Source organism: Tachypleus tridentatus, chromosome 10 (genome assembly GCF_004210375.1).
Source record: "Tachypleus tridentatus isolate NWPU-2018 chromosome 10, ASM421037v1, whole genome shotgun sequence".
NCBI lineage: Eukaryota > Metazoa > Arthropoda > Merostomata > Xiphosura > Limulidae > Tachypleus > Tachypleus tridentatus.
In genome coordinates this window covers 91,990,154-92,003,181 of record NC_134834.1, presented here as the reverse complement: position 1 = coordinate 92,003,181, position 13,028 = coordinate 91,990,154, and the positions used below count along the sequence as shown (strand labels likewise).

Below are 13,028 nucleotides of genomic sequence, written 5' to 3'. Positions count from 1 at the left end.
AGCATGTTAGATGCACTGTTACTATTACTACCAGAATAATGTAGTTAATACCGCTGATAATAGTAATATTTGTTATTTTGAGTGATTTACACTAACATTGATGTAACAGCTAGTTAAAGCCTTTTAGGATTAATTCTTTGCAAAATCTACTGTTCTTTTGGGTTGTTTTTAATGTATGTAATATAGATTGAACTCCAGTTAAAAAGTCTTGAGTTAAATATTGAAATTCTATATAGAGAGTTTATCGCTTGCACATTACCATGGCAATACTAGGATCATCCCTAGACTAGACTTGAAATTTGAAGGTGAGAGAAATAAGGACAATATTTTATCTCCAAATTATTATTAATTATGTATCAGTTATTCATCTTTCTCAATTTACCTAAAATTCAGCCCAGGATTCACGACAAAGTTTGACAGATGCTTTCAGAGCAAAAATTAAAATATCACATTGATAAGCTAGAAACAATGAACAGAAATTAAGAATAAATGTAAGTTACCATGTTTCATTCAAATACTATTAGGTTGAGGAATAATTCGTGAGCGTTTTTAAATAATTTCATTCAATCATTACATGCAAGACTATACAATACTTCAATGCATGAACACATTACACCTAAAACATTTATTATGATACTTTATTTCATGTAATACCTAGGTATATAGTATGCATTGTTTTAAACGAAATTGCAAGATATTAAATGCGAAAAGCAGATGGTGTCGAAAATGCTCGATTTTGTCCACTTGACATTCCATTTAATGAGCTGAAACTGAAAGCAAAAATTAAAGACATATGAAAATCAAACACACCATCTATTAGAGCAAAAAATTATCTACCAAATGACATGAAATATTTTGCGAAAGCATTTCATTTATGAATATATTTTTGTAACTTGAAAAAACGCTCACGAATTATTCCTCAACCCAATATTTTATTTGGTTACCTTTATCATAGAAGTAAGTTGTCCCTAAAGGCAAACTTTGAAGTTTTAATTCAATATTTCATCTCTGATATAAAGATAGAACCTTTTAATTATTTGTGTCTTCACAATGTTTATTTCTTTGTGTATGGAGTTAGCTATTGTGTCTCACAGTTAAAAAGATATGTAATATTTTGTATTTTATTGCAATATTACTCTTAGTTACATCTTGCACTATGTAAAATAGTAGATCTTAAAGCATTCAGAAAAAAAAACCCACCTAAATTTTATTATTTTGTAATTTTGTAAATACTAGTTTTTAACTGTATTAATGATGGTGTCCTGTTTGCTGGATCTTCTCTTAAGTAGTAACATGCCCTAAACATTTATCTCAGATGTCACACTTCTATACCCTGTACACTGTAGGAGATGTTTAATGATTTATCATTGGTAATGAGGCTTTTTTTTTTGGGGGGGGAGAAGATACTGGTAGTAAGTTCTGCTTATACCTAGTTGTGTCATGTTGTTTAATGGTCATTAAATCTATGACAGATTTTAAGCTAATTGCTAGTGTTTATGGTTTCTGTATGTAATGATATTTCTTTGTTACTTTTATTAACAATATTGGGTTAAAGGTTTAATACATCTGATTTTATACTTTATAATATAATTTTTTATTGTATTGATTATTTGTATTGTTAGCTTAACATAAATATTGTAAACAAGTTGTATTTCATGAGAAACTCATGGTTTTGTGGATGATAATATAACAGTAGAGTTGCCCAACTTATGAAACAATGCATTTTAAGTTCAATAAATAAGAATATAAGTAAAATATATTTAACTAGGTGTGTTCATTACTGATTGATGTTTATTTTTGCTCAAAGTAAATAGCTTGCTCTTAAGTAAATATTAATCTTTGAATTTTTAAAAATAACTAATACTGACCATAAGGAATTTCTAGAAAATAAATTGTTTTTATGAAAATATATATTTTAATTGAACTATTCTGGTTGGTTTTGTGTGTTGTTTCTTGTTTGTTTGTTTCTGTAGCATGCCAGTAGTGAGTAAATCCATAATTATTTATATAATTGGCATTTCAGTAAAATCACTGCAAATAGTTTTAAGTGGGATGCAAAATTTGTTTGTAGAGTGTACAAACACTCTACAATAGTATCAGATGAGAAGTTTGAGGGTGTTTTAGGTAGAGTTGCAGTGGTGGAAAAGAAGTGGCATGGATTAGTGAAGGACTTACACTTCTGCATGCAAAGGGTACAGTTGGCAAGGAGCTAAAAAAGAAGAGAGAGCTAAATACTTTAAGGATAATGAACGTAGAAGCAATGTTAGGCTTGGGTTTAGGTTACGCAACCAGTTCCAAACACTTGCTTGTAATGAAGGGGAGCAGATGAGTTTAACAGATGGGATCACAAGTATTGATAGTGTAATGGATAGGGAAGTTTTAGTTGTAGGTGACTCTAGTTAGGCTAGTAGACATATAGAATAGTATGTGGAATACATGAGAGCACAAGAATGTGTTAATGCTATCCAGGAGCAGTGGCACTGGATATAACTGATAGAATCAGAGAGATAAATAAGGGTGTTGCTTTTGTGGTTCATGTTGGAACTAATGATGCAAGTAAAGGGAGACCTTATCAATAAATATAAAACATTGTTAAGGACATATTAATGAAAGGGGACATAGCTTGATTTTGTTGGGGATATTGCAAAGAATAAATTGTGTGGATGAGATACTGAGTAGGTCTTTAGGGTTGAATGCCATGTTTAGATCAATATGTAGGGATGAGCCAGCAGGCTGGTTTGATTTGTGGGATAATGTTATGGAGAAATTAATCTTTGATAGATTGTTTAGGCAGAGTATTCATGATGAAACATTGTAGAATGGATGGCAACTGCCTGTTGTGGAGACACAAGTGTAGAGGATGACATCTTCCGCCTTTTTCTGTCAAACCTTCAGGGCAGATGTCTCCCTTTCTCACTCAGAAGGGACTAGAGGGTCTTGATAGCTCTCCAAAGTCAGTAAAGAAGCTTTGCTTTGGTGACATATTGGTGGAAACATCCACATCTCAACACAGTGAACTCCTCTTGCATTCAAAGGTGATTGGGGACATACCAATTGAGGTTATGCCTCATGCTACTTTGAATTCCTCAAGAGAAGTTATTGTTGAGAGGGATTTGAAGAACATTCTTGTGTCAGAGATTTTCGCTGGTTTCTCCATCAAAGGAGTTTCTGCAGTGAGGTGTATCTCTACTCGGAAAGATGGAATTATGATGCTGACCAGTGTATTCATTCTGACATTTACATCACCTTGTCCACTTGCCACTATCAAGGCAGGTTATTTGAATTGCAAGGTACAGCCATACATTCCAAACTGTCTCAGATGTTTCTAGTGTCAGCAGTTCGGTCACTTGCAGATATCATGTCATGGTTCCTTGATGTGTGTTGCAGTGGTAAGGACTACTTTGCCTGTGAGTGTGAAATGGACCCTCATTGCATCAATTACAATGGCTCTTACTCATCCTACTTTTGTTCTTGTTCAAAATGATTGGAAGGAAGAGGTGCAGCATTTGAAAATGATTCAAAATATTACTAATCCTGAGGCTCCAACGTTGCTGTCTACCACTTCATCTCTGACGTATGCTGCTGCACTTCGTTCCACTGTTATAGTGGGAGTGCAGACAGTTCTCTCTGTGCCTTCAAAAGAATTATTTTCAAACCAAATGAAAAGTCTTTTGACCTCCATGGTAAAAAAGTTGGTGAATCAACTTCAATACTCATCTCTGTCCCTGACATGCATTCCAGCAAACTCCAAGATCCACTTCCTTTGGTTCTTGGTATGGGCATTTCCTTGGGTACATCTTCACTCACCCCAAGATGCTAAATGATCATACGCTTACATCCTCAGTCACTGGAATCCTCTTCCAACAGTAAAGACCTGCTGAATCGACCCAGGGCAGGATTCATGGAGGTGGTCAGATCTCCCTTGAATAAAGACAGTAAAGAGAAAAAGATGTTGTAAACAGAAGGGCTCTCCACCCAATTCACCTACATATAAATAAAAATGGACACCTTGATACAATTGAACTGTTGAGGTTTATGTTCTAATCTGGATGACATCAAAGCACTGATTGCTTCCTACCATCTTGTATGTCTTTCCTTATAGGAAACATTTCTGAAACCTGCATGATACAGCCACCTTTCGGTGGCTTCCTTTGTATGGAAATGACAGGCTGTGTGATGGAACGAGTGTATAGTGGTGTGGCACTGCTGGTTGATCAGCATGTGCTCACCCTGTCTTTGCCACTTGACACACCCTTGGAGGTCTAAGCCATCCACCTTTCCTTTGGTTCTCTCTGCCTGTTGCCTGGAGAGACCTATGACCAATCAAACCTTGATGCTCTCATTGAACAGTTGCTGTCACCCTTCTTAATCCTGGGGGACTTTAATGGATATCGTTCCCTTTTGGAAAGTGCTGATATTGATAGGAGGGGTTGCTCTATAGAGCATATGCTCTCTGATCACAACCTTTTTCTTTTCAGTAGTGGTTCTTACACTTATTTTCTTGCACCTAGTCTGACCTTTACTTCTGTTGATCTCTCAGTTTGCTCCCCTTCACTGTTTTCCTACTGTTCAATGAGGGTTGACAATAATGGATGAGGCATTGATCATTTTCCTATGATTTTGAGAAAGACTGGCTGTGGTTGATGTCACCTGACCTGCATGCTCCAGTGGAAGCTGGATCAAGCAAACTAACCCTATTTCACTGCTTTCCCAAAACTTGATCCTGCCATCATCTGTAAGCCTTTAGTCGATGACTGTGTGGCAGCAGTAACTGACTGTATTACTCAAGCTGCTGCTAAATGTATTCCTAAAACCTTGACACATTTTCCATGATATTCTCGTCCGTGGTGAAATCCTGCCTGCCACATGGCATGGAAGGCTCAGAAACAGGCCTGGGATACTTTTTGTAGGTATCCTACACTCTTGCACCAAGTTGCTTTTCAGCAGGCCTATGCACATGCTCAATGGGTAAGATGTCAAAGCCAGAAAGACTCTTGAATTAAGTTCACAACCAGCATATCATCAACCACCAGTTCCAAAGTCATATGGGGCAAGATTTGAAAGGTCAGTGGGCAATATAATTGTCTCCCTCTCGATCTTGATCTCTGATGGCTAGGAAGTAGCTGATTCTCAGAGCATCACTGATACTCCAGGTGAAGGCTTTAACCAGGTATCTAACACTTCTGCTTCTTCCTCCACATTTTCATTCATCAAAACTTGGACAGAGCAATCACCTCTCCTTTTGAGCTGATTGTCTCTGTGACTATAATCATCCCTTTACACTGGTGGAACTCAAACTGGCCCTTCATTGGTCTGGCAGTACACTGATTGGACCTGATGATATGCACTATGAAATGCTCTGCCATCTATCTCCTGTATCTCTTGCTATTCTTTTGATTGTTTTTAACCAGCTGTGGCAGGAGAATGTTTTTCCTGATGCCTGGCACCAGGCTATTGTCCTACCTTACTCCAAGCCTGGGAAGGATTCCATGATTCCTTCAAACTGCCGTCCAATTGCTTTGAGTTGCTTCTGTAAGACCTCGGAGAAGATGGTTAATGCTCTTCTTGTTTGGTTTCTTGACTCAAACAACCTCCTATTGCCCACCAAGTGTGGGTTCCAACAACAACACTCCACCATGGACCACTTGATTCAATTTGAAACGTCAGAGAAGTTTTTCTCAAACGACAACATCTTGTATCAGTATACTTTGACATTGAGAAGACTTATGATACAACACTGGATGTATGGCATTTTGCAATACCTCTATATATGGATTACGTGGCCATTTGCCCATTTTTATTAATTTTTTTATGGACAGGCAATTCCAAGTTTGTGTGGGTTTGACACTTTCCCATTCTCTTCTTCCAGAACTTGGAGTCCTTCAGGGCTGTGTTTTGAGTCACTTTTCAGTATAAAGATTAATGTCATCACTGAACAACTCCCTCTTACTGTTGCAAACTGGCTCTATGCTGACGACTTTCACATCTCATATCAGTCGTTGAACATGAGGTGTATTGAGCAGCAGCTACAAACTACCCTCAATCGTGGATCACACTGAAGTGGATCACAGCAAATGACCTTAACTTCTCTCTCTAAAACCATTTGCATGTACTTTTGCTGTGAATGGGGTATTCACCCTGATCCTGAACTCCATATCAGTGAAGTTGTGCTACCTGTGGCCCTTGAGACAAAGTTCTTGGGGCTTATCTTTGACTGTAAGCTGACCTGTATACCACACATCAAGCACCTACAGGTCAAATGTACAAGAGCACTGAACACCCTTTGTTTCCTTTCTTACCCCACTTGGGGAGCAGATCAATGTTCTGTGCTAAAGATATATATCGTTCTCTTATTCGATCAAAACTAGACTGTTGATCACTGGTTTATGGCCTTGCCAGGACCTTGGCCTTAAAGATGCTGGATCCCTTTCATCATCAGGGACTTTGGCTTTGCACCGGGGCTTTCTGCCCTTCTCCAGTTCAGAGCTTATACACAGTCTCATGAACCTTTTTTGTACCTCTGCAGTTTGCAACTGTCATTACTATATGTTTTGAAACTTTGTTCTTTACCAAAGCATCCCACCTGGAGCTGCGTTTTCCTTCCTCTGTGGGCCATGCTTTTTCAGAACACATGATCTGTCATTGCTCCTTTTGGTCTTGGTATCCAGGTGCAGTTGGATGCCCATCCCACCATGCCTTATTAGAGTCCCCAAACATGACCTGTATTTAAGTCATCTGAGAAAAGCAGACACTCCTGATTGGAAATACTGTGTTATTTGCTGAACATCTTTTGAACCATCCTTCTGTTCCTATTTATACAAATGGTTTGAAATCAGGTGACTGTGTGGGCTCTGCCACAGTTTGTTGTGGTTCAGTGGTTGCGCACAGAATCCCCTCTACAGCTTTTGTGTTCACTGCTGAACTGTATGCCATTTCTCTTGCCCTGAATCACATAGAAGCTAAGCAGTACTTAAATTGCATTATTTATACTGACTTGCCTTGTTCTCTACTGGCCCTGAAATCACTTCACATTAGTTCACACCCTGTTCTTGCTGATATTTAAAATTGAATGGCCCATTTCTCTGTAACATCTACTTCTATCCAGTTTTTCTGGATACCAGGCCACCTTGGTGTCTGTGGAAACAACCTCTCCAACACCTCAGCTAAATCTATCTGTTCTGGTACTGTCAGTGCTATACCTGTTCCATACATGGACTATAGTCCTGTATTCAACGCTCGGCTCCGTGCCAGTTGGCAGTTGACTTGGAGTGAGCAACGTGAAAACAAGCTTTTCCAAATAAAACCATCTATTGGACTTTAGCTGTCTTGTTTCTGTAAAAATTTGAAAGAGGAAGTTGTTCTAACTAGACTATGTATTGGTTACAGTTTTCTTAACTCATCATTTTCTTTTATTTAGGATTAATGCACCAATGTGTTGTTTGTGTAACACTCGGGTCACAGTAGGTCACATTTTACTGTTCTATCATCATTATGACTCAAAACGATGGCAACATTTTAAACATGTTTTGTTCCAAGGTTTATCCATAATGTTCGACAGTGTTATTGGAGATGGTGACACTGTCTACCTTAGAAATGTTTTTAGTTTTTTAAAGGCCATTAATCTTTTAAATGCTATTTAAGTTTTTTAAGTATACATTAGACCTTTTTTAATGTGATTCCCTTTTAAGAATAAAAGAGCATTTAGTTCGATTTGAAATTTAAAAAATGGCTGTAACGTCAAATAACTCAGAACCAGGGCTGGAAAGGCTAATTTCAGGTGACTAACACTGCTGTTTGAACTATCTGTTAGTCATCTGGGGAGTTATAGAAATTAAATTTGCTGCAAGTTTTTTAAACTTGTATTAATTTACTTTCTGAAAATGCCCATAATGCCAAATAACCCAAAACCAAGACTAGAAAGGCCAACTTCAGGTGACTAATGGTGGATTTTTAACTTACCTGTTAGTCTTCCTGGCAATTTATGATAATTACAATTATGCCACAGAAAGTCCTTTACAACTTGTATTACTGTAGTTTTTATCTTACTGCTGTAGACTAGATGTAAAAATTTGATTTAATGCTATTTATGTTTTTAATTCAAAAATTAATCTTTTTGTTTTCCTTTAATTTCCTTTTATGAATTTTAATAATTTTACTTTAATTTTACATTTTTACCAGATAGCCTAGTTAGTTGCTTTGCACCATAAAACATCAAACCAACCAGTCATTCTACAAAGTTTCATTGGAAAAATTAATCTTCTTGGAATGATGGCTTACACTTAATTAAGGCAGGGGTTAGCATGTTAGCTGAGACTTAGCTATAATGGTAAATTTGAAACTAGGGCTAGACAGAGGTGAGGGTTATAGTATTAGTAAAATTGGAAATATAATTGACAGGAAGATACAGACAACAGGCATGAATGAACATTTTTTTAGAATCTGATTGTTACTACTGTAATGCTAGGAGTATTAGAAGTAAAACGGGTCAAACAGTTGTGGAAGCTAAGGATTTTTATATTATAGGTGTTGTTGAGGCTTGGTTGGATTTGAACAATTTTGATGAGAGAAGTTTTTTTGAAATATCAGGCTACGGATTATTTACTAGATATAGAGTACTGAAAAAAAGGTGAATAATAAATTGCATCCCATTCAGTTAAAGCATATTAAAGAAAATAGCACTGAGGTTGCATCATTTTGGGTTGTGTGAGTAGATGTAAAGGGAAAAGTGTTTATGATGGAATGAGACATGATTTGGCTTTTGTAGATTGGACTAAAGAGTTAAGAGGGGGCCCTGAACAGATGTGGGAAGCATTGAGGGAAAAATTGGTATGCATACAGAGCAGAATAAGCCAGTATGATTTAGTTAGGAATAAACATAAATTCAAGAAATTTAAACTGACTGGAAACAAGGCCTTAGAGGACTATAGGAAATCCAGAGAGCTGGTTAAAATATATGAAAGAGGGTTAGCTGAGAGGGTTAAATAAGGAATTCTTTAGCTATATGATGGGTAAACAAAATGACTTCTTAGGCAGCTAATCTTGGAAGATTACGAGATTGTAAACTTATTATATGTTCTCTTCAGTTTTTATTTATGAAGATACAAGTATTGTGCATTAGTCACAGCCCTTGATGTATGGAGAAAATATTGATGTAAAGTGTATCATTTGAAGTTCTGAAATTATAAAAAAATTTGGGAAATCTAAAAATTGATAAATCTCTTAAACCAGATCATTTTTCTACGAGTTTTAAAGGAACATAGATTTATTTGTGAACCTCTAGCTAATATTTTTTATTGGCTATTCAGTAATGAAAGAATTTTTAGATGGTTGGAAGTTGGCTAATACTCGTCCAATATTTAAATGAGATGACAAAAATTGTTCAGGTAATTATAGGCCACTTGGTCTAATATCTATTGTTGGAAAGGTTTTTGAAGAGTGTGATTAAATATGCATTGTGTAGTTGCTTAATGCAGTTTGCTGTAGTGTCAAAGAGCCAGCATGGTTTAACTAAGGGAAGATTTTATTCAACAGATCTTTTTGACATTATTTGAGGATGATATTGCAACAGATGATAAAGGAAATACTGCAGACTTTGTTTTCAGGAAGCCTTTGATAAGGAACCTCATGAAAGTCTTATTAAACCCATACCCAAATATTTAATTTTTGTGATGTTCAGATTGGAGAGAAAATTGGATGGAGAGTAGAAAACAAAATAGTAATAAATGGAGTTAAATCTGACTGGTTCACAGTTACAAGTGGTGTGCTTCTTGGCTCTGAGCTGGGTTCTCTTCTGTTTATGATTTATATTTATGAAGGTGACTCTGGAATGACTAACAAACCTTTGAAGTTTGTAGATGGCATGATGATTTTTGGGGTGGCTAATTATATCAAAGATACTGCTGACTTAAGGGAGATTTAGAGGATTTAATGCATTGGATCAATATGTGGCAGATGTTTAACTGTCTAAAATGTAAGGTGATGCATGTAGGTTTGCATAATTTAAATTGTTACAATTTAAATAGGAATACTTTAAATATTTACTGTGGTTGAAAGAAAATATCTTGGAATTGTGATTGAAGAATCACTCATCTAAGCAGTGTTTTGTAACTAGCAATAGAGCTAATAGGATGTTGGGTATCACCTATAGAAATATTGAATACAATACAAGGGATAATATTGTTTTACTGTATAGATCACTTGGAAGGCCTCATGGAGAGTGCTGTGTATAGTTTTGGGTTCTTTTCATTAAGGACATTGATTTGTTAGAGAAAGTTCAGAGAAGAACCACTAGGATAATACATGGGATGGTTGGATTATATTATGAGAAGAGATAAAAACCTCTTACTTTTCTTTAGAGAAGAGAAGGATCAGAGGGGATTTGATTGAGATTTATAAGACTATTAAGATTATTGATAATTATAGATCCATCAAACATTTTTTGTGTTTAGCAGTGAAAATAATAGGACTAGGAGTCATAAGTTTAAATTTTGGCAGCACAGGAATCATCTGCAGTTTTCAGTATCACTTTTTCAAACAGGGTGGATGACTTTTGGAATGATCTTCAAGGGTGGTTGAGGCAGAAAATTTAAGTGAGATCAAGAAAAGATTGGATGAATACACAAGTAGTAAGGGGTGGTTATAATGGAGAGCTGGAAGGGACACGCTTGATGGGCTAATAAGCTACTTTTTGTTCCTTTAAAATTTTACTAATTTAAGAGAACTTTGTACACTAGAAGTAGGGTAGAGAATTTCTAATTTCTACAACCACCTAAAAATTTGCATTGGCATAAAATACATAGAAATAATAAACATTTGCTGAAGGTAGATAATGTTCCAAAATGATCACAATTTTCTTCGTTTAATACACCACATGGTTAATACATGAACTAAAGTTAAGACAAAATATTTTGTTGGCTGAGACACCCATAGGTATTTGATATCTTGTTTAGTAATTTTCTGAATGATTTGGTCTGTTCTTCAGCTACCACATTTTTGTTGCAAAGGTTTGGGAACATAAAATGTTGTGTACAAAAAAATAACTTTACATGTACACTTTGGGAATAGTGACGTTGAGTCTAATAAGTTGCTGTCATTTTATTTGTATCTTATTCCTAGTGTTGTAAATAATTATATTTGTTAATAACCAACAATAAATTTTCATGACGAGTTTTGTAATGAAATCAAATGTTAATATAAACTTTATTATACTTGGTAGACTATACAATATTTGAAACTAATAATTCTACATTAGTACACTCTTACACTAGCTTGTTGCTGCCCTGAGTAGAAAGGAACTACATCTATATTCCCAGACCCATCTAGGTTTCACAGTAATTTTGTACTAACTCAGCATACAGCATTATAGATTTAATGTGTTTTTTGTTTCAGGATGATCAAGGTACATATAGCCAGAAAGTCAAAGAAATGATCACCAGAAATGAGTGTCGCATCATTGTAAATATTAACGATATAAGAAGAAAAAATCCAAAACGTGCACAAGAGTAAGTTTTACAGTTGTGTATTGAATACATACTATGTATCTATTTTATTTTGTCTTATGGTATGAAATGAAGATGTCATTTGCGTGTTTGATAGTAATTTTATATCATTTATTTTTCTTTAACCTTTCCGTGATGGATCATGAGTCAAAAGTCATGTCATCACATTTGTTAACTTGCATTCAAAATTTTATTGAACAACTGTTTTATAAATTTATGTCAATAAATTTGGAAATAAATTGTAGATTATAATTTCAACTTTAATGTTATACATGAGCTGATTTTTTAATTTAAAAGTACAGTGGTACCTTGATTCTCGAACAATTCGGTTTTCGAACATGTTGTTTGAGAAAAAAAACATTTCTTGGTTGTCGAACATAAACTTGGTTCCCGAACAAAGCTTTCATGGCCCAAACCCTGAAATAACCTGACTGATGATCTGAATGCCCCTTTGACCATTTTTGGCCTGCGTCAAGCTTGCCCAAAACATTTTACTCGCACCTGTCGCTCGGTCCGCACCCCCGCTAAAATCTGATGTGAACATTTTCATTTTTCTGTTTGTTTTTTTTAGTTGTTTTTCTAAATATTCTGATTAAATAAGCCACCATGGGGTTAAAGAAAGATAATGAAAGCAGCAAACCAAAAAGAAAAGTTATTAGAGCCACAATAGAGGTGAAAAAAGATCTCATAGCGAAGTATGAGAGTGATGTTCGCGTGTCTGACCTTGTTACACAGTTTGGTATGGTGAAGTCTACAGCCTGCACCATACTGAAAAATAAAGATGTCATCAAAGGAGCTGATGTTGCAAAAGGAGTGACAGTGCTTACGAAACAAAGACCACAAACAATGAAAGAGGTAGAAAAACTGTTGTTGATTTGGGAAAACTAAAACAGCTGGTGATAGCATTTCTGAGACCATCATTTGTGAGAAAGCAAAGCAGTTGCATGCTGACCTGAAAAACACCCCTGGAATGAATGCTGAAACAAGTGATGCCTTTAAGGCTAGTAGGGTGTGGTTTGAAAAATTTAGGAAGAGAAGTGGCACACATAGTGTAGTGAGACATGGGGAGGGTGCCAGTTCTAACAAAGACGCTGCTGATAAATTTGTTAGGAAATTTAAGGACTATGTAGAAGCTGAGGGTTTTATTCCCCAACAAGTGTTCAATTGTGATGAGACAGGCCTCTTTTGGAAAAAAATGCCAAAGAGGGCGTACATCACCAAGGAGGAGAAGTCACTGCTAGGACACAAACCAATGAAGGACAGGCTAACACTATTGTTATGTAGTAATGTAAGTGGGGACTTAAAACTTAAGCCTTTGCTTGTGTGCCATTCTGAGAACCCGAGGGTTTTTAAGGAAAATAATGTCCTGAAAAGTAAATTAAATGTCATGTAGAGGGTTAATATTAAAGCATGGGTAACCAGGCAATTTTTTATGGAGTGGATCCATGAAGTGTTTGCCCCAAGTGTAAAGAATTATCTCACGGAAAAACAGTTGCCACTCAAGGCCCTTCTTGTGATGGACAATGCACC

At 36.0% G+C, this 13,028-nt stretch overlaps 1 protein-coding gene across 1 annotated transcript in view; it reads left to right on the top strand.

Annotated features, from left to right (window-relative positions):
- LOC143229859 (DNA replication licensing factor MCM3-like) overlaps window positions 1-13,028 on the top strand; it is a 51,675-nt gene that overhangs the window by 328 nt on the left and 38,319 nt on the right. The window contains 1 exon segment of the mRNA XM_076462700.1: window positions 11,389-11,501. Coding sequence (XP_076318815.1) covers window positions 11,389-11,501 — 113 coding nt within the window.